Raw genomic sequence first — 27,214 nt, 5'->3', positions numbered from 1 at the left:
CGGCGCCGTCTTCTCCTCCTTGTCACCCGCGGTCGCTTCGGGCGGGGATCGGTGCCACCGAGCGCAAAGCCTGCCTCGCCCCCCTTCCCCGTCCCCCCCATCTCCCACCGCCCAGTCCCCGGCGGCGATGAGACAGAGCGGCGCCTCCCAGCCCCTGCTGATCAACATGTACCTGCCAGGTACCAGGGACCAGCCGGAGGCTGGTGGCACCGGAACCTGGGGCGGGAAGTCTAGGCTCAGGCATGGGAAGAGAGTGCTGGGGTCCAGGGGAAGGAGAAGTGTCCGGAGATTCGGGTTGCATGGAGGGCCGATTGTAATTCAGGGCACTGGGGAGACCTAAAGGCAGATAGAGAGCTCTGGGTTTCAGTGCAGGGTCTAGAGGAGTTGAAATGAGCAGATTGGGAGCCTGGGGGCCAAGAGCCGGGACTCAGGGACCCGAAAGAGCCTGAGAGGGGAAGCAGGGGTCTCTGGCGTGGTGGAGTACTCTGTGGCCGAGCCGTACCAGAAGGCTGTGGTCCGCGGGCGTCGCCCCTGCGCTCTCACGGCTCCTCACCTTGCTGCTAAGAGCTTCAGGCCGGCCCTCCAGGCACCCTCCTCTTCTCTCCGCGCTCCAGCTCGGCTGGCGCAGTTCCCCGCTCGGCTTTATAAGGCTCCAGCCGGCCCCTTCGGAAAGCGGATTTCCTTTTTCCTGGACGCGTTTCCTGACTTGGGCTCTATGGAGGGGCTCCGCGCAGCGCGCCTGGACCAGGCTCCGGGAGGAGGAGCCGGGTGGCCCGGGCGCCCAGCCTCGCGCCTGGGGACCACAGCACCCCCCTTGAGCCTTGGCCCGGGGCCCTTTTGTCAAGCCCACAACTTCCGCCCGGGGTTCTCCTGATTCTTTTCTTCTGCTGCTTGCAGATCCCGTCGGAGATGGTCTCTTCAAGGACGGGAAGAACCCGAGCTGGGGGCCGCTGAGCCCCGCGGTTCAGAAAGGTGAGATGGCCGGCGCGCTGGGCGGCGGAGGCGAGGTTGGTTGGGGTCAGGGCACAGGCGGACAGTAGGTGGGAGCAGTGTGGACCTAGGGTTCACACTGAAGCCCGGAGTCCTGGCCTGATTGTGGGGAGGCCTTGGGAAGACAGTCACTTGGTTTTTGGCTCCTGCATCTCCTGAGCACCAGGAAAAGAGTTGCAGGCCAAGGCAGATGGAGAGGATCCCAGCCCCAGGCCCTTTTGCTGCTGTGTATGGTTTTCCAGGCTTTGGGGCAGGGGCTGGGACACTTAGCGTCCTTTCCCTGCTGGTAGTAGGAGCTCAAGGCCGCAGCACCAGCCGGCAATGGAACCGGGGGAATTACTCCCCAAACACAGCGGGCTTCCCAATCACTAGATCCTGGCTACTGCCACCTGCTTCACCCTCCGGCGCTGACTCACGCCGGCTGATCTCTGCTGGCCAGCTCTGCCAGACGATTGCAATTGATTCCCAGGTTCACCACCAGCGCTCCACGGGTAGTCGCTAAATTACCCTTTTGACGGCTGGCTCTTCAAGCAGCGTCTCCCCACAGTCCCCATCTCAGTCGTTACCCTAGATCTCACCAAGAGACAGAAACCACAAAAACGAGGTTGGCGACTCTTTTATCCAGAAGGAAACTATGCCCAACAGGAACGGTCATCCAAGCCGCTGAGGTTGCTCCGCCTTTGGTGCCAGCTGCACCTTTGTACCCAAACCTTCCCTTGCTTCTGACCCTAAAACTTAACTCTGGGGACCAGAAACCAGGAAGCTCTTTGCTGGGCTGGCTTGAAGGGATTGGGATTGAAATTATGGGGGAGGGTAGCGTCTGGATTCTAAGCCAGTGGCTGAAAAAGTAAGAGGGGTTCAAAAGACTACATTTGAGGCAGTAAGCAGACCACTTTGAGGAAAATCCGTTTTATTCTAAAAGGGAGTGGGGGTAATTGTATCGGGATTTTTCTCTGCCTGTCTGCTTGAGGCTCCAAGACAGGGGAGCAGGAATTCTGGGACCCCACTCTCTAACTACTCGCATATCCTGGAAAAACCTCCTTGCTGCCTCCAGCAACCGAATTCGGAGGGAGATCACACAAAGACAGGAGGAGGTTGGTAGCCAAGCACAACAGCTGCTCGGTCCGTTCCCCTCCTCAGAGTTGTTCATCAGGCCCCGAGAACGATGGCACCTTCGTAGGCAGGGAATCCCGCCTGTTCCGAAAATAAGAGGCCAAATTCTCAGGGCCAGCGCAGAGGCCTGCGCACCCGAAGGTGGCTAGGATAGTGAGCCCATGAGAGCTTGCCCCTCCTGTCACGTATAGGGGGCCATTGTTCCTACTCCTGTCGGATGTGGTGTCCCAGGGGAGCCAGCCACCACTCCACCTCAGGAGTAGCCTGTCCAACTACGTCTTTGGGGACTCGGGACTAGCTGGGCCTTGTCCAGCAGTGGTTGGGGTCGTCCTGCTGCACGCCTGTCCCTTCCCACCCCTGGATGTGGTCCAGCTGGGATGGGGCAGTCCAATCATTCTGCCCAAGGCCGCCCTGTACGGTTGTGCGGCTTTTCCCTAAATAAGGGCGCCCGGCTGAGATGGAGAGTGGCGGCGGATATCTGTCCTTGCTCGCCTTGGAAAGCCAAGTGCCTTGGTGCGCCGCTGCGCTCACGTGGGGGAGGCAATGTTTCCCCTTCCCCCCAACCCCCAAGTTCCACAAAACCGTGCATCCGGAAAGCTACGTGCTCTTCAGTGGAAGCCGCATTTCCATTGTGCAAAAGCGCGGTAAAGGCTACAGACCACTCTGCTGATCAGCCCCTCCCGGGCCGGCCTCTCCCGCCGAAAGCAGCTGCAGTTTGACTTGCACTTTTCCTCCCCCAGTGCCGGTTCCTGCCGGGGTGGGTCGGTTTCCCGCCAGCACTCTTCCCCAGTTCCCGCCTCCCCGCTCCCGCCTGTGGCTGACCGCCCCCCTCCCCACAGGCAGCGGACAGATCCAGCTGTGGCAGTTTCTGCTGGAGCTGCTGGCTGACCGCGCGAACGCCGGCTGCATCGCGTGGGAGGGCGGTCACGGCGAGTTCAAGCTCACGGACCCGGACGAGGTGGCGCGGCGGTGGGGCGAGCGCAAGAGCAAGCCCAACATGAACTACGACAAGCTGAGCCGCGCCCTGCGCTACTACTACGACAAGAACATCATGAGCAAGGTGCATGGCAAGCGCTACGCCTACCGCTTCGACTTCCAGGGCCTGGCACAGGCCTGCCAGCCGCCGCCCGCGCACGCCCATGCCGCCGCCGCAGCTGCTGCCGCCGCCGCGGCCGCCCAGGACGGCGCGCTCTACAAGCTGCCCGCCGGCCTCGCCCCGCTGCCCTTCCCTGGCCTCTCCAAACTCAACCTCATGGCCGCCTCGGCCGGGGTCGCGCCCGCCGGCTTCTCCTACTGGCCGGGCCCGGGCCCCGCCGCCACCGCTGCCGCCGCCACCGCCGCGCTCTACCCCAGTCCCAGCTTGCAGCCCCCGCCCGGGCCCTTCGGGGCCGTGGCCGCAGCCTCGCACTTGGGGGGCCATTACCACTAGACGGGGCGGTCGGGTGCCTGCGGCGTCGCCCGCACGCCTAGAGTCTCGCCCGATCCCATCTGCATCCCGGGGAGGGCCCGGGAGCCTCCGTCAACCGTCCTCTAATCCAGAGTTTACTCCACCTGTCGCACTTAGCAGGGGGACGGGACCGGAGCTCCCTCAATCCTTGTCTGGTACTAGATTTGCTCCTGTCCCACCCCGCAGTCCCCTGAGGAGGGCGATGTGCGCCCTCTTTCACTTTTTTTCTTCTAGGTCTCCAGGTCCCGGAGGGGATTTGTGGACCTCTCTTGTCTCCCCACCACTCCAGTGCATTTCCGCCTGGCTCCTAGAAGCCCCATTCAATATCACTTCTCTTTAACGAGTGCCAAATCTTTTCCCACTTTTGCTCTTCCCCAAGGAACTGCTCCCACCTCAGCACGTGGAGGCCTCTCACGGTCCTCCTTCCTGGGACCTGAGCAGGTTTGGTGAAAGCCACCGTCCTCCGTGACACACGGCCCCCTTCCTCCTGTCCCCACACTCCCAGGAGAAACTCCCAGTGTGTTTCTGACCCTTTCAGCCCCATTAAAGCTCCTGAGCTCTCCGCTGCCTCTTCTCTCTCTGTTCTTTGCTGCGCCAGAACCCGTGGTTAGGGGAAAGCAGGGAGAGGCTCATCTCGGGCCTGAGCAGAGAACTGCCAAGGAAAACGTCCCGAGAAGGAGGGTGGCGCGGGCTTGGGCGCCGCCCGCAGGCAGCGAGAGTCCTGGTTGGTGGGCTCAGCCCGAGGGAGTCGCCTTGCCTCATACCCACCCTGCCAGGCGACCCCAGCTCACCTCACTCCCGTCCAGTTGCCCTTCACCCCACTCTATCCCTACTTCCGTCCCAGCAGACACCTGCACCCCACCCTCCCCATCTCACTCACCCTTCCACCCACCCCTCACCCCACCCCATCCCAATAGGCACCCAACCCCCACTCCCACCCCACCCAACCCTCCCCATCTCACCCACCCTTCCACCCGCCCCTCACCCCACCCCATCCTAACAGGCACCCACATCACATCTTCCCCCTCTCACCCATCCTTCCACCCTCCCCTCACCCCATCTTATCCCAATAGGCACGCGCACCCCACCCCCTCATCTCACCCATCCTTCCACCCGCCCCTCACCCCACCCCATCCTAATAGGCACCCACATCACATCTTCCCCGTCTCGCCCATCCTTTCACCCGCCCCTCACCTCATCCCAACCTTCATCCCTCCTGGCTGAGCTTCACCCCACCTCAGCCTTCCCTCAGCCACCCTATTTCATCCCCTTCCCCAACCACCCTCCCCTCCTCATCCTACTCTCACTTAGACTTTCTCTCCCTATCCTTCACAAACCGTCCCCTCCCCCCAACATCTGTCGCCGTCTTTCTTCTGCTCGGCCTCCTCATTTGCAGAAGAAGGGGTCTCTCTCCCACCCGGCTCCTGCGCTAGCGGCTCGCAGCCTCCCCTCCGAGTCTAGCTCCTGCACCTCCTTCTCGCGGGCGGTGCGCGCCCTCTGCTGGTCGGAGGAGGGTACGCTGGGGAGAGCTTTGCACCTAAGCCGGGGAGGATTTTGTGCACCGCGCAGTGCAAACCGCACGTGCCTGGCCAGACTGAGGACTGCAGGACCCAGTCGTCTCCAGGTCTCCTTTGGCCTTCAGAGAGGAGGGTGAAAAGGGGAACGCTGCATCCCAGGTCTGACCTCTGGAAGCCTGGGAAGCGGGTCGAGTGAATTATTCTCCTGGCTGGGCCCCTTTCCTCACCACCTAGAGGCCCTTCTGAATACTGCGCCCTCCCACCAGGGCCACTGCCCTTAAGTTCTATTCGTTTTTAAACGCCTTCGCTTAGAGGAAAACAACACTGGGGAAGGTGCCTAAAGGGACAGTCCCCAACCTCAAGGCAACTGCTCCTCAAGGCAAGCCCCTGGCTCTCCTTTCCCCCTCTGTCCTGGCTGTTCTTTTCCACGCGCACACCTCTTCTTGGGCACAGGAAGGGGCAATGCAGGCGGGAGGCTGAGCAGTTGGGGGTGTGGGGTGGGCCTGACGCCCCTTCCCAAAGAATTTAGCCAGGGAAAGAGTCTTTATTCATTTTCATTTTATTTTTCGCTTTATTTTTTCTAGTTTTCCAAAGAACACACACTCAGCATAGAAAATTTGGAAACACACACCTAAGGCCTCCATGAACTATTGGTTGGATGAAGCGTGTAAAGACGCATGAAGGGGCCAGGCGCGGTGGCTCACGCCTGTAATCTCAGCACTTTGGGAGGCCGAGGCAGGCGGATCAGGAGGTCAAGAGATAGAGACCCTCCTGGCTAACACGGTGAAACCCCGTCTCTACTAAGAATACAAAAAATTAGCCGAGCGTGGTGGCGGGCGCCTGTAGTCCCAGCTACTTGGGAGGCTGAGGCAGGAGAATCGCTTGAACCGGGAGGCAGAGTTTGCAGTGAGCCGAGATCGCACCACTGCACTCCAGCCTGGGCGACAGAGCAAGATTCCATCAAAAATAAATAAATAAATAAATAAAAAGCCAAACCTATAGTCCTGTTACACAGACGCCACTGTTACTATTGATAATTTTTTGTCAAAATCCTCCCTTCCTCCCTTTCTTTTCTCAATGCCTTTTATTTATTTTTTTTTTTTTGAGGCAGTGTCTCTCTCTGTTGCCCAGGCTGCCAGGCCGAGTGCAGTGGTGGGATTTCAGCTCACTGCAACCTCCGCCTCTCGGACTGAAGTGATCCTTCCACTTCAACTTCCCGAGAAACTGAGACTACAGGCCTGTGCCACCATCCCCGGCTAATTTTTGTGTGTTTTGCAGAGGGGACGGGGTTTTGCCATGTTGCCCAGGCTGGTCTTGAACTCCTGGGCTCAAGCGATCCACCCACTTTGGCCTCCCAAAGTGCCTGGTTTTACAGGTATGTGCCACGGTGCCTGGCCGATGCCTTTTAAAATTTGATAATACCCTGCTTTCGTAGCTGAATAGAAAACAAGTATGTTCCACATCATTATGCCTGACAGGCCTCCCGGGATGGGAGAGTGGGCTGGTGCATTCATCAAGCAGTTGAGCCAGTCTGGCCTGGTGGTCCTCTGTGATTTGCACGGTGGCAATGAGGGAGGGAGTGCAGCATCAGAGAGCCTCTTTACAGCCCTATTTGCAGGGGTCAGGAAGCTGGGAGGAAGAAGAAACACACTGAGAAGATACAGCCAGGATCCAGAAAGATCTGGGTTGCTAAAAATTGTGGGCTGAATGTAGCAAAGTAAAATTTCTGGGTTTTGTTGTTGTTGTTTTGTTTTGTTTTTTGTTTGTTTGTTTGTTTGTTTGTTTGTTTGTTTGTTTTGAGATGGAGTCTCACTCTGTTGCCCAGGCTGGAGTGCAGTGATCTCGGCTCACTGCAACCTCTGCCTCCCGGGCTCAAGCGATTCTCCTGCCTCAACCTGCCGAGTAGCTGGGATATAGGTGCTTGCCACCACAGCCGGCTAATTTTTGTATTTTTAGTAGAGGTGGGGTTTCATCATGATGGCCAGGCTGGTCTCGAACTCCTGACCTCAAGTCATCCACCTGACTTGGCCTCCCAAAGTGCTGGAATTACAGGTGTGAGCCACTGCACCCAGCCACAAAGTAAAATTCCTTAGGAAGGACTGTGAGGCCCTGTTCTTACATCTTTAAATGAAACAACAGAAGTCAGAGTCTTGGCAAAGATGGGGCTCAGCAGAGCCTGTGTGTAAATGAGTAATGTCCTAGCCAATGTTAACGTTAAATCGGAACCTGTAGGGTGAAGTGCAGAAAAATCATTGTGATTTGAGGATGCATTGATGGAGCTGTGACACCTAAGATGAAGGAAGTGGTCCACTTGGTTTAATAAGTCTGCCCCCAGGAACATTGTGCACAGTGTTGCTTTCAGGAAGAGACCAAGTGGAGGACACACAGTGTAGTAGGCCCAGAAAGTGAAGAGGAAAAATGGTGGAAAGCCAACAACAATATGAGATGTTTCTGGAAAGTCAACTGGGAGAAAGGGGGATGGGAGCTGTCCTCATTTATTCAAAGTGCTGTCCTGAGAGAGAGGACCTGGATGCCTGTGACTAAGGGCAGTATTGGGACACGTGGTTGGAAGCTCCAGTAAAACAGATGTCACCTTGATCTAATGAAAAGCCTCTGCCATGGAACATGTTGGGTGAGTTCTCTGTCACCAGAGTGTTCAGCAGACCCTTCTGTGAGAAGCAGAGAGGGGAGGTGGACTAGGCGACTTCTCTAACCTTGAGATTCTTGGAATCCTGTGAAGGAGTCAATAAAGGGGGGATTTTAGTCATTGTTGGGGAGCTGGGGGAGATATTGTTAGATTAAGGGATCTTCTTACCTATGAAATTGCATCCTTAAAGCTCACCCCATTACTCTGTTCTTTCCTGTCCACATAGCCAGTTTGGGAGGCTAAGATATAGAACTGGGAACCAGAAATTCTGAGTTCCAGTTGCAGCTTGGCAACTAACTTGCTGTGTGACCTTCACATAATCACATCTCTTTTCTGGGATTTCATTCTCCTCTCATTTAAATAATAAGGCTAAACCAGAGATTTGCAAACTCTGCTCTGTGGAACTTTAAGGGTCAATTAGGTTCTCTCTGTTCCAAAAAAAAAAAAAAAAAAAGAAGAGCTGGAAAACGTCTATCCAAGATGACCTACAAGGTCGAACCCAATCTCAGAATGCAGTAGATGGGTATCCTCTTCTCCAGATTATCTCAGCTCTGGGAGCCCCTGGCTTTGTGATGTCTCCAAGCCCTGAGTTACTGTGGTCTTGGCAGGACTGTACTCCACCCAATCCCTGAAGAAGCCACAGTCTTACCACACTCAGCTTCCTGATGATCCAGGCCTGTCCTCATGGACCCTTAACCCCTTGGTCCTTGGCCCTCCAAGGTATTGATCCCACCATTGCTTTCCTCTGCCAATCCAGGGTCAAGCCCCTCTTGCATTTTCTGAAGTTCTGAGCCTTTTCTTTATCACCTCATTCAAGTCGCTAGTGAAAGTATGGTTCACTCCCCTGCCGTATGCTTGCACTACAGTTTACAAAATGCTTTCACACCCATGACTTTTTTGACCCCTCCAAGGTTAGGAAGACAGGGCAGGTATTGCTTTATCTGCTGGGAGGATAAATAAACGAAGGCCCCAGATGTTAAATGACTTGGTTGAAGTCCCAGGGCTTGTTCTAAGACCTGTATCTTCTTATTCCTCTGCCAGACCTTTTCCCACTGCTCCAGGTGACTTTTCCACAGTCCTGAGCAGTCACTGATCACTTTGTTTTTAGGATCATTCCCATGCAGGATGACACAGACCCATATCTCCTCCAGTAACATGCGCTCTGTGCGACTAAGCTCCACACACTATCACTTGCAGATGGAATTAGAAGCCCTGCTAACATGCAGCTTGAGGACATTCATGTCCATACTGTTTGGGACCTGCACAGTCACAGTGCAATGATGCCACTGAAGGCACTGAGACTCACAGAGCACTCTCCTATGCCAGCTCACGTGACCATAGACAGACATCATAATGGGCCACTGTGATGCACTTTTCTCAGAGCCTTCTGCTCTTCTGGCCTTCACCTTTCCTTTAATATGTCTTTGAAATGCACCAAAATGAACTTGTTTCTTTAGCTATTTATAATCCATGTCAAGTGGATCTGCTGATGATAAAAGTATGCCTTACCACTCATTGAACATGACTCTGCCAGGCTCTGCCCTATGCTAATGTTTTACAGGTGGTATTTCCTTTGACCTGGCTACAACCTTACCAGATGGGGATGGTTATCTCTGTTTTCAAATGAGGGAACCAAGTCTTGGAGAAGTGAAGTGGCTGGGCCAGCCCATGACCTGACAACTGAAATCCTTACCATCCCACTAGATCCCCTCTTGCTGGCCTTCCTGGATAGCTTCTTCCTCATGTAAACATGACCTGCTGCTTGCCCAGTACAGGTGCACACCGCCTACAATTGGTTATAAAGGACAAACTGACAGCTTGCCTTATGAGTGTCCTTGGTTAGGTCTCTGTTTGATAAGGAAGTACATTTTGTCCCTGATAAGAAATAGAGACTGTTTTGTTGCCCCAATGCCTTTTGCAAGCTTTCACTTTCCTAACTGAGGCGCTACAGGCTTGGAGAAGATCACTGTACTCTGAGGTGGGGTGGGGCTCTGATTATATATTGACTTGAGTGGCATTTCCTACTTTTGTTTGGTCAGCAGGATTTCTCCATGACACTCCTCCATCTTGGGATGATGCATGTCATGTCTAGAGGTGAATGGTTCAATGTCCCATTGACTGTGATGTTTCCTATTTCTTTTGTTTTCTTTGTTTAGAGATAGAGTCTCACTCTGTTGCCCAGGCTGGAGGACAGTGACATGATCATAGCTCACTGCAGCCTTGAACTCCTGGGCTCAAGAGATCTTCCCATCTCAGCCTCCCATGTAGCTGAGACTACAGGCACGCACCACCATGCCCAGCTTGTTTTAATCTTATTTTGCTTTTGTAGAGATAGGGGTCTCACTGTGTTGCCCTGGCTGGCCTCAAACTCCTGGCTGCAGATGATTCTCCCACCTTGGCCTCTCAAAGTGCTTGGATTACAGGCATGAGACACTGTGCCTGGATGAATCTTTCTTTCTTTCTTTCTTTCTTTTTTTTGAGACAGAGCCTTGCTCTGTCATCCAGGCTAGTGCAATCTTGGCTCTCAGCAACCTCCACCTCCCGGGTTCAAGTGATTCTCCTGCCTCAGCCTCCCATGTAGCTGGGATTACAGGCACCTATCACCACGCCCAGCTAATTTTTGTATTTTTAGTAGAGATGGGTTTTCACCATGTCGGCCAGGCTTGTCTTGAACTCCTGAACTCAAATGATCCTCCCACCTTGACCTCCCAAATTGCTGGGATTACAGGCATGAGCCACTGTGCCTGGCCCCAGCTAACTTTTTCTGTTTCTGAGAATTCTCTCCCACTGGATCCTGTTTGCTGTTTCTTTCCTAGCATACCCTTCTTTGAAAACAAAAGACAACATAGCTTAGTGGTTTGGAGCTTTGGGCTGGACTTCCAGGGTTTAAAAGCTCTGACACTTGCAAGCTATGTGACGTTATTCAAGTTACTTTACTTCTTTGTGCTTCAATTACCTCATCTGTAAAATGATAATATCCATTTAACCTACCTCATAGAGTTGCTATAAAGATTAAATAACGATTTAAGTACCTTGCTACATATATCAGTGCTTTCTATTAAACAAGCAGACAAAACAATCCAAAACAAAGCAAGCACCTGCCTCCTCTCCCTCTCATCCCCATCGGATGCCCTCCACATGCCCTGGAAAGGAACCTGGGCTTACTTTTCCATGCCAGCCCAGTCCTTGTCCTGGGCCCACATGGTGAACTTCACCAAGAACAAGCCTCTTGACTGGCTATGGCTCTGCAAACACTATCACATGAGTTGGACTCCTATACTCAGAACATCCTCCATTTCTTTATGAAGTAACAAAAGAGTGTATTAAATTTCAAATTATAAGATCTCAGCTAGCTACTAGCTATGTGACTTTAGGAATATGTCTACACCATTCTGACACTTAGTTTTCTCCTCTAAAATGTAGATAATAGTAATGCTTACTTCCCATGATTCTATGTAGACTATTACATGAAATTTGGAAGTGGGAAGTTTTCTTGTTACAGCAACTAACATTACCATAACTGATACCCATATTATATTTGATCTTTACAATAATACCCTGAAGTACACATTATTATTTTCTTCATTTTATAGATTACAAAACTGAGCCACAGAGGGATTAAGAAACTAGTCTAAAGTCACACAGTGAGAAAGGGCAGTGCAGGATGTGGACCTAGTTTGATTTCAGTGGCAGTGAATTCTCTTAACCACTAAGGATGTGAAAGAGGTTTATATGCTCAAGCCTCCTAGAAGTAATAATAATAAGGGCTGATACTTATTGAACCTTTATGTGCCAGGCACTATTCAAAGAGCTTTACATTCATTTAATTCTTACAACCCTCTGGAGTTGGCTCTAGTGTTATTCCCATTCTAGAAATTAGGAAAACTGAGGCACAAAATGTCAAATAACTTGCATGGGATCGCAGAGCTGCCAAGTGGTAGAGATGCATTTCAAGCCCGGGCAGCCCAGTTTTCACTCTATCCCCACCCCTTATTCTCTGATCTTCACTACTGGAAGAATGAGCAGATTCTGAGATTCTGAGAGGCCAAGGAAGTAGCAGAACTATATGCCCAAACCCCAGCTAAACCTCAAGCCAGGTGCTCTATTCCAGCATTCACCAGGGGTTCCAGACAAATAGCAAAGTGAGAAATGCATTTTAGAAGTCTTGTGGTCTACAGTGACCCTTGCAAATATCTCGAACAGCATGATGGAGTAGAAGGAACCCAGATGGGCGTGGCTTCAGACTCATCCTCTGCCTATTCCCTGTGAGACTGAGAAGGCTGCTTACTCTCTGTGAGGCTCAGTGACCTCATAAAATGGCAACACTGATCATACCTGCCTTGTTGGTTTGCTGCAAGGACAGAGCCTGTGCCTAGAGAGTCCAGCACAGAAAGCTGCTCTGTAACTGTCATCCCCCACACTGATTAGCCCAGAAGCAAAGACCCGCCTTGCAAGTTCATCCCATTTCCCACCAGTCTAATCCTCCAATTCTACACCCAGTTCTCCCTCCATGAGGCAGAGATGCTCTTTCCTTGAGATTCCTTCCTTCCTTGAGGTCAGAGAAGAAGGAAGTAACTAAAGGAGGCTGGAAGGCCAGACCTTGAGCATTAGGTTCCTTTTTTGGAAGAGGAGGTCAAGTTGCTTAGCAACACAGCAGGAGGTTGTCAGGGAGGCTTCAGGCAGCACTGTCCGTTTTTATCCTGCAGTATGGAGAGATCTGGAGCAACACAAGATAGGGAGATGGTTGGGAAAAGTGACAAAAGATCCCAGGCTCCGATGATAACCTCTTGGATTCAGCCTCCTTTCCTATGATCACCTTCCCAATCCCCCAACCTTTCCCCCTGGTTTTCTACTTTTGACACACAGTTCTAGGGCATCTTGCACACACATTTGTGCAATGGCCATGTCTATGATCATGAACATGAGGGCCAGACTCAGGACCACCTTGTATTTATTATATGCTTTACAACTTACAGATCACATCATAGACACAATTTCAGATGATACTTGCAGCAGCCTCATTAATCGTGGGAAAAGGCGAGGCATATGGCTCATGCCTATAATCCCAGCACTTTGGGGGACCAAGGTGGGCAGATAACCTGAGGTCAGAAGTTCGAGACTAGCCTGGCCAACATGGCAAAACCCTGTCTCTACTAAAAATACAAAAATTAGCTGGGCATGGTGGTGGGTGCCTGTAATTCCAGTTACTTGGGAGGCTGAGGCAGGGGAATCGCTTGAACCCGGAAGGCGGAGGTTGCAGTGAGCCCAGATCATGCCACTGCACTCCAGCCTGAACAACAGAGCAAGACTCCATCTCAAAAAATATATATAATATATATTCTTTTATATAATATATTACTATTATATATTCTTATATATAATATATTACTATTATATATTCTTATATATAATATATTACTATTATATATTCTTATATAATATATTACTATTATATATTAATATATAATATATTACTATTATATATTAATATATAATATATTACTATTATATATTAATATATAATATATTACTATTATATATTAATATATAATGTATTACTATTATATATTAATATATAATGTATTACTATTATATATTAATATATAATGTATTACTATTATATATTAATATATAATGTATTACTATTATATATTAATATATTATATATTACTATTATATATTAATATATAATATATTACTATTATATATTAATATATTATATATTACTATTATATATTAATATATAATATATTACTATTATTAATATACAATATATTACTATTATTAATATACAATATATTACTATTATTAATATACAATATATTACTATTATTAATATACAATATATTACTATTATTAATATACAATATATTACTATTATTAATATACAATATATTACTATTATTAATATACAATATATTACTATTATTAATATACAATATATTACTATTATTAATATACAATATATTACTATTATTAATATACAATATATTACTATTATTAATATACAATATATTAATATTATTAATATACAATATATTAATATTATTAATATACAATATATTAATATTATTAATATACAATATATTAATATTATTAATATACAATATATTAATATTATATATACAATATATTAATATTATATACACAATATATTAATATTATATACACAATATATTAATATTATATACACAATATATTACTATTATATACACACAATATATTACTATTATATACACACAATATATTACTATTATATACACACAATATATTACTATTATATACACACAATATATTAATATTATATACACACAATATATTAATATTATATACACACAATATATTACTATTATATACACACAATCTATTACTATTATATACACACAATCTATTACTATTATATACACACAATCTATTAATATTATATACACACAATCTATTAATATTATATACACACAATATATTAATATTATATACACACAATATATTAATATTATATACACACAATATATTAATATTATATACACACAATCTATTAATATATACACACAATCTATTAATATTATATACACACAATCTATTAATATTATATACACACAATCTATTAATATTATATACACACAATATATTAATATTATATACACACATTATATTAATATTATATACACACAATATATTAATATTATATACACACAATATATTAATATTATATATACACAATATATTAATATTATATACACACAATATATTAATATTATATATACACAATATATTAATATTATATACACACAATCTATTAATATTATATACACACAATCTATTAATATTATATACACACAATCTATTAATATTATATATACACAATCTATTAATATTATATACACACAATATATTAATATTATATACACACAATCTATTAATATTATATATACACAATCTATTAATATTATATATACACAATCTATTAATATTATATATACACAATATATTAATATTATATATACACAATCTATTAATATTATATATACACAATATATTAATATTATATATACACAATCTATTAATATTATATATACACAATCTATTAATATTATATATACAATATATTAATATTATATATATACAATATATTAATATTATATATATACAATATATTAATATTATATATACACAATATATTAATATTATATATACACAATATATTAATATTATATATATACAATATATTAATATTATATATATACAATATATTAATATTATATATATACAATATATTAATATTATATATATACAATATATTAATATTATATATATACAATATATTAATATTATATATATACAATATATTAATATTATATATATACAATATATTAATATTATATATATACAATATATTAATATTATATATATACAATATATTAATATTATATATATACAATATATTAATATTATATATATACAATATATTAATATTATATATTATATATATATATATGTAGTGGGAAGATGATCATGATTCCTATATAACAGATGAGGAAAACAAAGTCCCAAGATCCCACAGTGAGGAAATAGCAGAGTCCAGATTTGCTGCAAATCTCAGGATAGTTCTACTATACCCTGATGCATGGACATTAGTGCAGTCATTAGCAACGTGTGTGCATGCCATTCTTAGGGCCTAGTGTCCCAAGATGCATCTCCTCTCACTCCTGATCAGCAGGGGAATTGTGAAGGAAGGACTCAGCTGTTCTTCTCTGTTGGTTCCAACCAGCCTGGGGGGATCCCTGGAGTGGGAAGTCCCAAAAGGGGCCTGGCCTGCTGGCCCAAAGACCTAGACTCAAGAATGTTGCTATGTTAGGCCAGGCTGGCAAAAGTATCTACATACTGACAGCAGAAGCAAGTCCTCTGGCTGGCATTCTAAAGAGAGGCACGTGGGTCACACTGGGACCAAGGCCTGGCAGTAAGGAGTAAACACAGTCATCCAGGTCACAGGATAGCTCATGGGAGGCCCAGGCCTTCAGGGCTCCCCACTATCTCAGGGGCCAGCAAAGCTGGTTAGAGCACCCCAGGGCCCCATTCTGGACTCTGTCCCTGTCCTGGTCATTGTTTAGTCCCTGTTAATAGTTATTAATAGTGCTGACTACTATAGCAATAGTTCTTACCCTAACAACAGTAATATGTCATTCCTATCATAGGCACCTGATAGACACTAACCCAAGATCTTGTTCCGATCTGATAGATGAGAAAACTGAAATTCAAAGAGATTGAATTGCTGTCTTCGATTAGTAGCTAATATATGGTAGAGGAGAGACTCAAACCTCTGACTCATAGTCTTTTGTTCCGTGCATCACATCACACTAACTTTAAATGTCAGGGAGGAGAAAGGACCCCCAGGGGAACATTCAGCCACCTCCCACTCCTATATCCCCAAACTGCACATGCTCAGGACCATGTAGTCCAGCATGGCTCAGTTGGTGCTCTCTACAGGACAGGTAATTTGAATAATTATTTTGATTAAAATTGTATCAACTTCCAGAAAATGATTTTACATGACTTACCATATTAAAATGTACATAAAAGAAGATATTCAAATTTAAAAGACAAATTTAAAAAGCCATTGGTAAAATATGAGAAGTATTCTTATAAAAGGGAAAGGAAAGATGTCTTTTTTATCCCTTTTAATTTTGTCATCACTGCTACCACTGAACATTGTACTGGAGAGCCTAGACAATGCAACAAGACAGGAAAAGATATATGCTGTGTGTAAATATTGAGATGGAAGATATTAAAATTTCCTTGTTTACAGATGATATGACTGCCTACCTATAAAATCCAAGAGATTCAACTAGAACACGATTAGGACTAATAAAATTCCAGTAAGGTATAAGATCAACATACCAAAAATAAATAAATAAATAAATATGGCTCACCTATAACCCTGTAAAAAGAAGAAAAGGAATTGAGAATTGCAAGCTTACAACAGCAATACAGATATGCTCCCAGATCAACCTAATGAAAACATGAGAAACATCTAAATAAAGAAAGCTATAAATATTCACTAAGGAACTGAAGTAAGAAGACCTGAGTAAATGAAGAGACTGAGCACGTTCCTGGGTGGAATGACTCAATATTGCAAAATTGCCATATCTCCAAATTGATCTATCAAAGTGATGCAGTCCCAATTCAAGTCACAAAGGGATTTTATGGAAATTGACAGGCTTGGTTCTCAAGTTCTTCTGTACTGTGATTAAGAATAGACAAGACACGACCAGGTACTGTGGCTCATGCCTGTAATCCCAGCTTTTGGGAGGCTGAGGTGGGTGGATCATTTGAGGTCAGGAGTTCGAGACCAGACTGGCCTACATGGTGAAACCCTGTCTTTACTAAAAATACAAAAATTAACTAGGCACAGTGGTGCATGCCTGTAGTTCCAGTACTCGGGAGGCTGAGGCAGGACAATCACTTGTACCCGGGAGGTGGAAGTTGCACTGAGCCAAGATTGCATCACTGCACTCCAGCCTGGGTGACAAAGTGAGACTCCATCTCAAAAAAAAAAAAAAAAAAAAAAAAAAGACAAGACAATTTTAGCAAAAGAATAATGAGCATGCTGCAAAACTAGTTATTAAAGAAGTGGTTTGAAACAGCAGTAGTTAAGCAGATTAATGGAACAGAGTAAAGCCTCGAAATAGATTCATATGTGTGGGAATTTCATAAATAATAAGATGGTATTTACTGGGGGTAAAGGAAGACTGTTCAAAGATTGGCACAACTTAGTAGTCATTTGGGGAAAATAATTATATCTCTACCTCTCGCCACATACAAAGTTGAATTCCAAAATAGATTAAAGAATGAAATGAAGACACTATAAAAGCACCAGAATAAAATTCAAAGTGTTTTAAAATGCAAAGTAAAGCCAACCAAAAACCTAGCACAAATCAAGAACAATTGAAAAGAGAAGAGAGGCCAGGAGAGGTGGCTCACACCTGTAATCCCAGCACTTTGGGAGGCTGAGGCAGGCAGATCACCTGAGGTCAGGAGTTTGAGACCATCCTGGCTAACATGGTGAAACCCTGTCTCTACTAAAAAATACAAAAAGTTAGCCGGGCGTGGTGGCGGGCGCCTGTAGTCCCAGCTACTCGGGAGGCTGAGGCAGGAGAATGGTGTGAACCCAGGAGGCAGAGCTTGCAGTAAGCCAAGATCGCGCTACTGCACTCCAGCCTGGGCGACAGAGCGAGACTCCATCTCAAAAAAAAAAAAAAAAGAAAAGAAAAGATAAAACATCTAGGAGAAGTTAGTTACCATAGGTGTGTTCTAAAAATGTGTATTTGGTGGCACGCTTATTGGCAACCAAAGGTAAACATGCAGACTGTCACCCCTTTTAGTCCATTTATTCTTTTATTCTTTGTTCTAAGGAGGTAAGTGGGCAAAGACGTGACACACAAATGCTTATCATAACATTTATCATAATAAAAAAATGGCTATTACCTGAATAAACATCAGCTCTTATTTACTGAGAGCCTACCTCATGCCAGGCACTGTGCTAATTCTCGTTATTCAAAGGATATGAACAAGTTAGTGTGAAGAGAAAAATTTCCCCTAGCTTTATTATTTGAATAAAGGACAGTGGATCTTCTATGGCACTTATGAAAAAGATAGAGAAGTGTTTTTTAAATGCTCTTGGATGGATCCTTGTAAGAGTGTGCACATATGTGTGTCCATGCTCTGTGTGTGGGCATGCACCTTATATGTGCTTTGTGTGTAATAGACGCGGCTGCCAGGCTGGACAGGAGCTTAACTCCCCTTATCCAGCAAAGGACATTGTTAAACCCTAGGGATTTGGAAACAGCTTGGGGTTGGGGGAAGGAGCAAAGGGACTTTGGTGATGTGTGAGAGGGGAGTGGGGGACTTGGCTGCAGAAATGTGTTTCTCCTTTTCCAGACACTGTCCAGTGTCACTTTTTTTCCTGTTCCTCCTTCCTTATCTCTTTCTTTCCCTCTTCCTTCTCTCTCTCTTTCTCTCTCTCTCTCTTGCTCCCTCTCTATTTTTCTCTTTTTCTTTCTTTCCTTATAATTTTCTTCTTTTTTAGGTCATAATAATATATTTTCAGGAAGATAAATGCTATGAAGAAAATAAATTAGGGGCATGTGATTGAGGGTAACTGTGGGACAGATTGAGATGAATTCAGGAGATGATGATGAGAAGGAGGAGTCTATTAAGTCAAGATCTAAATAACAAGAAGGAGACCGCTGTTTAAATCTCTCTCTCAGAAATGGGATGATATGACAATGTTTTCAATCTCCTATTTCCATTTCATCGTGCCATTTTTGTCATGTTGATAAATGTATATTGATGTACAATTTTTTTTTTTTTGAGACAGTCTCACTCTGCTGCCCAGGCTGGAGTGTAGTGTGGCTCAATCTTAGCTCACTGCAAACTTCACTTCCCGGGCTCAAGTGATCCTCCCTCCTCAGCCCCCCAGTAGCTGGGACTACAGGCACAGCCACCATGCTCAACTAATTTTTGTATTTTTAGTAGAGACGAGGTTTCACCATGAGGCTCGTCTCAAACTCCTGAGCTCAGGTGATACACCTGCCTCGGCTTCCCAAAGTGCTGGGATTGCAGGTGTGAGCCACCGTGTCCTGACTGATGTACAATTTTTTTTTTTTTTTGAGACGGAGTCTTGCTCTGTGGCCAGGCTGGAGTGCAGTGGTGTGATCTCGGCTCACTGCAACCTCCGCTTTCCGAGTTCAAGCGACTCCTCTGCCTCAGCCTCCCGAGTAGCTGGGACTACAGGCATGCACCACCACGACCGGCTAATTTTTTGTATTTTAGTAGAGATGGGGTTTCACCATGTTGGCCAGGATGATGTTGATCTCCTGACCTCGTGATCCGCCTGCCTCGGCCTCCCAAAGTGCTGGGATTACAGGCTTGAGCCACCACGCCCGGCCTGATGTACAATTTTTAATGGTCCATAATATCCCAGTGAATATCACTTTATCACAATTTACTTAATCTCCTTCTAATGTTCATTTAGGTTGTATCCAATTTTTTATTATGATAAACAATAGTATGACAGGCATCTATGCATCAGATCTTTTCCCACTTATCTCCTTAGGGCAAATTTCTGGAAATGTGGTAGCTAGATCAAAGAGCATGCTGCCTTTCACGTTTTGATCCAGACAATCTCCCCGAAAGGCTAATTAGCATGTTCATTTTCCCATGCTTTCCCTATGGTTGGAATTTTCCATTTTGATAATCTGTGTCAGTGTAAGAGATGTAATATCTCATTGCTGCTTTGACTTGAATTTCTTTGGTCAATAGTAAAGGTAAGTATCTTTTTATTTGTTTATCATTTGCTTACATTTCTTTTCTTTCTGACTTTCTTTCTTTTTTTTTTTTTTTTTTTTTCCTGAGACGGAGTCTTGCTCTGTCACCCAGGCTGGAGTGCAGTGGCGCAATCTCAGCTCACTGCAGCTCCCAGGTTCAAGCAGTTCTCCTGCTTCAGCCTCCCAAGTATCTGGGATTACAGGCACACACCACGAAGCCCAGCCAATTTTTTGTATATGTGTGTGTGTGTGTGTGTGTGTGTGTGTGTGTGTGTGTGTGTATATATATATATAATATATATATATATATATATATTTTTTTTTTTTTTGAGATGGAGTCTCGCTCTGTCACCCAGACTGGAGTGCAGTGGCGCAATCTCGGCTCACTGCAAGCTCCGCCTCCTGAGTTCACACCATTCTTCTGCCTCAGCCTCCCGAGTAGCTGGGACTACAGGCGCCCGCCACTATGCCGGGCTAATTTTTTTTTGTGTGTGTGTTTTTAGTAGAGACGGGGTTTCACCATGTTGGCCAGGCTGGTCTTGAACTCCTGACCTTTTGATCTGCCCACCTTGGCCTCTCAAAGTGCTGGGATTACAGGCATGAGCCCCCACACCTGGCCTGCTTACGTTTCTTTTTGTGAATTAGTTGTCTCCAGTTTTAGCTATTTTTCTATGGAAAAATATATTGTGTTGCAAATACATTCTCTCCATTTGTCACTGGTGTTTCAACCTTGTTTTTATTGAAAGGATACAAAATAAGTCAATAACAAAAAAATTATCAGGTGGGAACAAATGCTATGAAGAAAATAAATTGGGTTATGTGATGAACTTTTTTCTTTTTCTTCTCTATGTCTCTGACATTCAAAAGCTTAAATGGAGTCTCAGATGAATCAGTCTGTTCCTTTAAGGTCTTTTTACTGCTAAAAAGACATTCTCCACCCACCCCAAGATACAATATAATAATAATAATAACAATAAATAATCCATATTTTCTCCAGGTGTTTTGTTTCCTCTTTTGGAATTAGGGTCTCACTCTGTCACCAAGCCTGGAGTGCCGTTGTGTGATCATAGCTCACTACAGCCTCAAATTCCTGGGCTCAAGTGATCCTCCCGCCTCAGCCTGCCAAGTAGTTAGGACTACAGATGTGTGCCACCATGCTTAGCTAATTGTTTATTTTTTGCATTTATTTATTTATTTATTTACTTATTTATTTATTGTTTTGAGATTGAGTCTTGCTCTGTTGCCCAGGCTTGAGTGCAGTGGTGTGATCTCGGCTCACTGCGACCTCCACCTCCCAGGTTCAAGTGATTCTCCTGCCTTAGCCTCCCGAGTAGCTGGGATTACAGGCATGTGCCACCACACCTGGCTAATTTTCATATTTTTAGTAGAGACGGGGTTTTACCATGTTGGCCAAGCTGGTCTCAAACTCCTGACTTCAAGTGATCTGCCCACCTTGGTCTACCAAAGTGTTGGGATTACAGGCATGAGCCACCGCGCCCGGCCAACTAGGCAACTTTTGTACCTCTCATCTACACTCCTATCCTGTGTGTGTAGATATGACCTTCTTTGTAGGTTTTGTGGCAAATGCTGAGAGGGAAGCTCATACTTTTTTTTTTTTTTTTTTTGACAGGGTCTCATTCTGTTTCCCAGGCTGGAGTGCAGTGGCGTGATCCCAGCTCACTGCACCCTCCACCTCCCTGGTTTAAGAGACTCTCCTGCCTCAACCTCCTGAGTCCCGAGTAGCTGGGAGTACAGGCACGCAACACCATACCCAGCTAATTTTTGTATTTTTAGTAGAGACAGGGTTTCACCATGTTGGCCAGGCTAGTCTCAAACTCCTGGCCTCAAGTGATCCACCCGCCTCGGCCTCCCAAACTGCTGGGATTACAGGTGTGAACCACCACTCCCACTCAGGTCATGTTCTTAAATAAGGGCCTTTGAAGTGTTAATCCTGCTGTCTTGAAGCCACTCACAGCAAACGTCTATATTTAAAGAGATCAGAAGTGCTACTTAAAGTGAGGTACCTAAAGAAGATCAGGCCCATACACCTGGCTTCCAGCTGTCCCTGATCATGATGATGTGACTGGAGGGGCTTCTTCAGCAGCCTCTGTTGCAGACATCTTCAAAAGGTGCCCATCTGGTTGCCTGGGGTAGGATCCCAGTAAGTGGAGACCACAGGATGTCCTCTTGAATACTGTTAGATGCTCTGGTTGCTGGGCACCCCGCCTGGCAGGCAAAGCAGTTACCATGACAACTCCCCCCACATGTCTGTGATTTTTTGCATTTCTGCTTTTCTAATAAGTAGCGAGGTATTCCAGGGACAGGGGAACATGGCTCCAAAACAGAATGTCCTCTGTTCCAGGAAGGGGGACAGGGAGGAAAGGAGTAGAGGTGTGTATATGTTATGATTCACCAGTATAAATGCATTTGTGTCCACTTCTGGGTTAAAATGTGTGCCTTTGGTTATGCGTCAGTGTACGCATCAACATGTGTCATGTGAAGGGGTGAATTACCGGTTATCTGTCCATTTGCTTTCCTGCCCTCACAGCTGCTCCTGTGCTGGGAGAGTCACTCCAGCCCTTTGCTTAGGGGAAGTGCTGAGTCATTGCTCCAGCTGGGTTTCTGTCTCCTTTCCTCCACCTCCATCTTTTCCTTAGTCCACCCCTCTTCCTTTCTGGTTTCTCTCTAAAATTCTGGTCCCCCTGCACCACCTTATCAGCAGCTTGGACTCACTTTCCCCAGGTTAACTCAGCGTCAGGAAAGAAGGTACCTTATTCTGTTTCTGCACTTACTCCCTCCTCCCCTTGCCTTCTCAGAAGACTGTTCTGGGTCTTTCTCCTTACAACTTCTCCCACTCAATCCCTGAGAAAACAGGACTCCCATAAGTCTGACCCAGGAGGCTAATTCTTCCATGTATTCTTGTTGATCCTTCTCTAGTCCCTCCCCTCCTAATAGGATTATGGCAGTGTTTCATGCCTTGGGGCATGTCAAAAGTGAGATTTAACTAAATGTTACTCACTGTGGCCTTTTTCTCATTCTACGTCTCCAGGTGCCAGACCACAAGTTCCTGGAGGGGTGTGTGTGTGTGCAGTAAAGGGTGGGTGCTGTGTCTAAGAGTTCAGGGGCAGTATCCGAAGGCAGGATGTTTGTTGGGGGTTGAGGGGGGCGTCTCTGTAGGGTCTCTGCTCTCTTTCCCATCCCCTTTAGGCTCCTCTAATTCAGAAATTCTAATCAAATAGCTAGTCTCACTAGCTAGTTCCAAATAAGGTGGACCAGGATTGTTTCCCCAGCCAGAGGTGGGAGAGTAGAGCGGCTGCCCAGCCCGCTCAGTCTGGTTGCTATGGCGACAGCCGACAGCCGCGGGGTGACCCAAGTGATCCTCCCTCCCTCCTCCCAAACCAAGAGAGATGACGGCACCGCGCTGACTGCGCCAAATTCCAGCCAATGGGCGGCTGCTCCCGCCTTCCGTTCCGCCAGCTCTCCCCCTCCCTCCGGGAACTCAATTCACAAATCTGGACTGGGGATTTCCGGCTCCAGGCTGGTTACAAGGGCGCTGGGCTGAGGCCAGGGGAATCGAGTCCTGTCGTCCCGGGAGGGCAAGTGGGGACCGACATTTTTGGGTTCTGGAGCCAGACTTCTGTAACTCGCCGCCAGAATAGATGACACCCTATTCCCAAATTATCCGGAAGACCTAGTTGAGGCCGAGTCTGCAACTCTTCCTGCCCCTACAAGCCCCGACCCCGCCCGAGCGCGCCATTCAGCACCACGGACAGCGAACCCGGGCCTCGTCTTGGCAGGTCCCCCCGGGTTCTTTCCGGATCTTCTCGGCCACGGCCAGACTAGGGTCGGAGCCGCGGGCACTCTGTTGAAGCCAGGCCTCTTTGGGCCAATGAAACAGTGAACAGGGCGCTTAGCCACGTGGCTAAGAAGGCAATGGGGACCGAGCAGGGATCTCAGGCTAAACAGCGCATTTTCCTTCCTGTTTCAATCCCAGAGAATGGCTTCCTTCTCCCCAGCTGCCCTTGTTTGCCCCTTCTTGGGGATAAAGGGCAAGGGTCTGAGTCTCAAGCAGAGATGGACCTCCCAAGACTCCTGAGTGGGCGTGCGACCAGGGCATCGTCGAAGCAGCCCCATGGTGGTTGGGGGATGAGGAGAAAAGTGTGGCAGACAGGCCCCACTTGGGAGTGGTGAACACAGACTTAGGCCCGACTGTACTCTTGACCGATATATGGTAGGGAGAGATGGGGAGGAAGGGAAAAATAGCAATAAGGACTAGCTAGTTCTGCCTCAATGGGTCTCATCACAGAAAGGGCACAACTCCGCTGTCCCCATCATTCGGTCTCTAAGTGGCCCGGGCATTAATGAGGAGCTAGGTCAGACAAGATGGAGGTGGAAGTGGGGGGATGGATTCAGCCTTATCACCAGGCCTCACCCTCAGCTGCCTCGCTTTGCTCTTTACTCTCTGTAAAATGGAAGCCAATGGCGGGGGTGGGGATGGGGAGGAGGAGAAGCTCTCAGGTACTTGATCTCCCCTACTAGAGCCCCATCTCTTGCCTTTCTGCTCTGTCTGTGACAGTTCCACTACCACTCCCACTCCCTCCCTCCCGGGGCCCAAAGAAAGACCGGCGCAAAACCATCTGCAGGCGCTTCCAGCGCTTTATAGTTCTTTCCGGGACAGACGGACAGACAGACAGTGCGGCCCGCTCTGTCGGCCCGCATCATTGGCACCTTGGACACGGCCCCAGGCCCAACCCAGTCCCTGGTACCCTACCGGGAGGATTCCGGTCCCGCCCCAGCTCAGCACCTCGGACAGTTCCCGGCCCAGCCTACCCCCCCTCCCCCCTCCCTCCGCAAACAACCAAATAAATTAAAAGGGGCAGTGGGGAGGGGCAACAAAAAAGCTAAGGATAAGGAAGCGGGATGTCCCTCCTCCAAGGTAAGAAGTTTTCTTTTCCTCCCACCTGTCCACTGAGGCGCCGCGGCCGGGGTGGTCTCCCAGGTTGATTTTGCCTCCAAACCTCAGCCTCCTGAAAGAAGCCGGCAGCCCCTTCCCCCACACCCCCCAGCTCCCAGCATGCAACACGTTGGAAAAGGTGGGGAGAGGCGGTGGGGGTGGGGCGAGGGACCATCCTGGTGGCTGTCTGGATGCCTGGGACTGCAGTTTCTCCTGGCACCTCAGTCGATCCAAATTAAAAACTAATATTCCCTTTGATCAGGGGAGAGGGGTGTGGTGACTCAGTCAGGAATAAAAAAATGCAAGTTGACACAAGTGGAGGAAGAAGGCAGACAGGAGAGAAGATGGTGACACATGACAGGAGCAACAAGAAGGGCAGATGGGGACACAGGTGCAGGAGGAGAAACAGGGGTCTACGGGGTACAGTCAGGCAAGGGGTAAGATGGAGATGCAGACACACAAACCCAAGGAACGGAAAATGGAAAGGCAGGGAGAGGGAGGAAGAAAGAGAGGAACAGGAGAGAGAGGGAGAGAGAGAGAGGAATGCAGACAGGAGGAAAAATGAAGACTAAAAAAGGAGGCAAGGAAATGGATAAAACCGAGGGGGAATGGACTGAAGGGAAGGGGAAGACCCGGGCAGAAATGGAGAAATGGGGGCGCAGACAGACGGGAAGAGTGAGGTTGGAGTGCCTTTCCCGCGCTCATCTTCCGTCCCCACTCCACGCCCAGCAAATCCAAACACCGCGGCCTCTGGTGTCCCGGTCTCCACTTTCCCCTGAGGGGCATGGGCGTCTCCTCCTCCGCCCAGCCGGGGCGCTGAGCGGCGGTAACAGCGGCGGTGGCTTTGTGGTCCCGGGGGGTCCGAGTGTGTGTCAGGGGCTGGGGCGGGGGATGGGCGCGGCCCCTGGGTATCCCTAGCGGTCCAGGTTCATAGTCCAGTGCTTGGTTCCGGCCGCGCAGCTGTCCCTGGCGGCCGAGGATGCGGCGGGCGCGCCCCCGCTCGGTGGGCCCCCGCCGCTGGCGGCGGCCTCGCCCTCGTTCTTGAGGTCTTGAAAGACCTGCGTGAAGAAGTGGGGGTCGGCGTTGAGCCGCAGCATCTGCGGGCTGAGCCGCTGGATGAGGCGCAGGCAGCGCTGCCAGAAGCGCTCCTTGTCGGGCTCCACGAGGAAGGGCTTGAGTGGGTAGGAGATCTCGTTGCCCATGTAGGAGTAGGCGAGGTAGAGGCAGGTGAGGAAGGCGGCCTGCAGCTCGGCGGCCGACGCCAGCTCGTCCCCACGCAGCGACTCGCGGCACAGCAGGTACACGAACACCAGGTTTGCAGGCGTAATGAAGGCCTGGTCTTGCCAGCCCTGCAGCAGCAGCGAGCGGTCCACACCGCGGAACCAGCCCACCAGCTCGCCCGGGCTCAGCTCCTTGAGGCGGTAGCAGCGTCGGCACACGAAGTCGCCCAGACAGCGCAGCAGCTCGCCGGTGGACGCCTGCACGATGACCCGCCGCGGCGAGCCGCCAGGCACCGGCGGCGCCGCCTGCGGGGCTGGGGGAGGCGGCGGCGGAGGCTTTCCCCCGCCCGAGCCCGGCGGCTGAGCGGCCGCGCTGCCCCCCGACGGTGGCTCGCAGGTGGCGGCGGCCGCGGGCACGGTGGGCACTGGCACCGCCAGGGGCTTGGCGGTACCGCCGCCGTCGGGGGGATCCCGGCCCTTGCGGAGAAGGTTCTCGCGGTTGCGTTGCTGGACCAGGGGGTCGGGGCCCGTGGATGCCGGCTTGGGTGTCACCTTCTTGCTGCCTTTCTTCTTCTTGGCGGACGCGGCCACCAGGCGCTTCCAGGTGAGCGCCGAGATGAGCACGGACGGCCGCTTGAGTCGGCTCTCGCCTTTGCCGCCCTTGCCCACTGGCGGCGCACCGTAGCCCCCCAGCGCCTCGTCCCCCGCGGGCGGCGCCTTCTTCTTCTCCTCGGGCAGCCCGCCGGGCCTCCGGCCCTTGGCCGAGGAGGCAGGCGAAAGAGACAGCACCGTGCCCATCCTGCAGAGCGGGGCCGGCGCCCAGGCCCCAGCGGGAGCCGCGGGCGGCGCCGCTGCTACTGCAGCCCCGGGGGACCCGGCGGTGGGGGGCCTAGCCCCGGCCCGGGCGCGCGGACTGGCGGGGGAAGGTGGCTGCTAGGCGGCTCCGCTGCTCTGAGCCTGAGCTGCGCCAGCTGCAGCGTCAGCCCCACCCCTTGGGCCCCTT

At 48.1% G+C, this 27,214-nt stretch overlaps 2 protein-coding genes across 5 annotated transcripts; one reads left to right on the top strand and one right to left on the bottom strand.

Annotated features, from left to right (window-relative positions):
• The first annotated feature begins 112 nt into the window (after window positions 1-112).
• FEV (FEV transcription factor, ETS family member) lies at window positions 113-4,082 on the top strand. The gene is made up of 3 exons (XM_003309482.6): window positions 113-179; window positions 898-972; window positions 2,943-4,082. The coding sequence occupies exons 1-3, from the start codon at window positions 128-130 to the stop codon at window positions 3,530-3,532; spliced, it is 717 nt and encodes a 238-aa protein (XP_003309530.3). The 5' UTR covers window positions 113-127; the 3' UTR covers window positions 3,533-4,082.
• Window positions 4,083-7,361: 3,279 nt separating this feature from the next.
• Window positions 7,362-27,165, bottom strand: CDK5R2 (cyclin dependent kinase 5 regulatory subunit 2). 4 transcript variants are annotated; one of them, XM_063790780.1, is made up of 4 exons: window positions 22,551-27,165; window positions 22,062-22,263; window positions 12,314-12,431; window positions 7,362-7,799 (listed from the first exon to the last, which is right to left on the bottom strand). In XM_063790780.1, the coding sequence occupies exon 1, from the start codon at window positions 27,007-27,009 to the stop codon at window positions 25,906-25,908; it is 1,104 nt and encodes a 367-aa protein (XP_063646850.1). In that variant the 5' UTR covers window positions 27,010-27,165; the 3' UTR covers window positions 7,362-7,799; window positions 12,314-12,431; window positions 22,062-22,263; window positions 22,551-25,905. The 4 variants fall into 4 exon arrangements, 2 of the variants coding, with proteins under 2 accessions (XP_063646850.1, XP_063646849.1); XM_063790779.1 differs by having other exon boundaries at window positions 22,062-27,165; XR_010149884.1 differs by lacking the exons at window positions 12,314-12,431; window positions 22,062-22,263; window positions 22,551-27,165 and adding an exon at window positions 7,883-9,486.
• Window positions 27,166-27,214: the final 49 nt, after the last annotated feature.

Source organism: Pan troglodytes, chromosome 13, assembly GCF_028858775.2.
Source record: "Pan troglodytes isolate AG18354 chromosome 13, NHGRI_mPanTro3-v2.0_pri, whole genome shotgun sequence".
In the NCBI taxonomy this organism is placed as follows: Eukaryota; Metazoa; Chordata; class Mammalia; order Primates; family Hominidae; genus Pan; species Pan troglodytes.
Note: the sequence above shows the minus strand (reverse complement) of the source record. Positions and strands in the feature narration are given on the sequence as shown.

What these genes read in the sequence shown, in the direction of transcription:
- FEV (XM_003309482.6), top strand. Translation starts at nt 128, where the DNA reads ATGAGACAGAGCGGCGCCTCCCAGCCCCTGCTGATCAACATGTACCTG. An exon ending in GATCAACATGTACCTGCCAG is followed by an intron (nt 180 to 897) that starts GTACCAGGGACC and finishes TGCTGCTTGCAG; the next exon opens with ATCCCGTCGGAGATGGTCTC. An exon ending in GAGCCCCGCGGTTCAGAAAG is followed by an intron (nt 973 to 2,942) that starts GTGAGATGGCCG and finishes CCCTCCCCACAG; the next exon opens with GCAGCGGACAGATCCAGCTG.
- CDK5R2 (XM_063790779.1), bottom strand. Translation starts at nt 27,009, where the DNA reads ATGGGCACGGTGCTGTCTCTTTCGCCTGCCTCCTCGGCCAAGGGCCGG.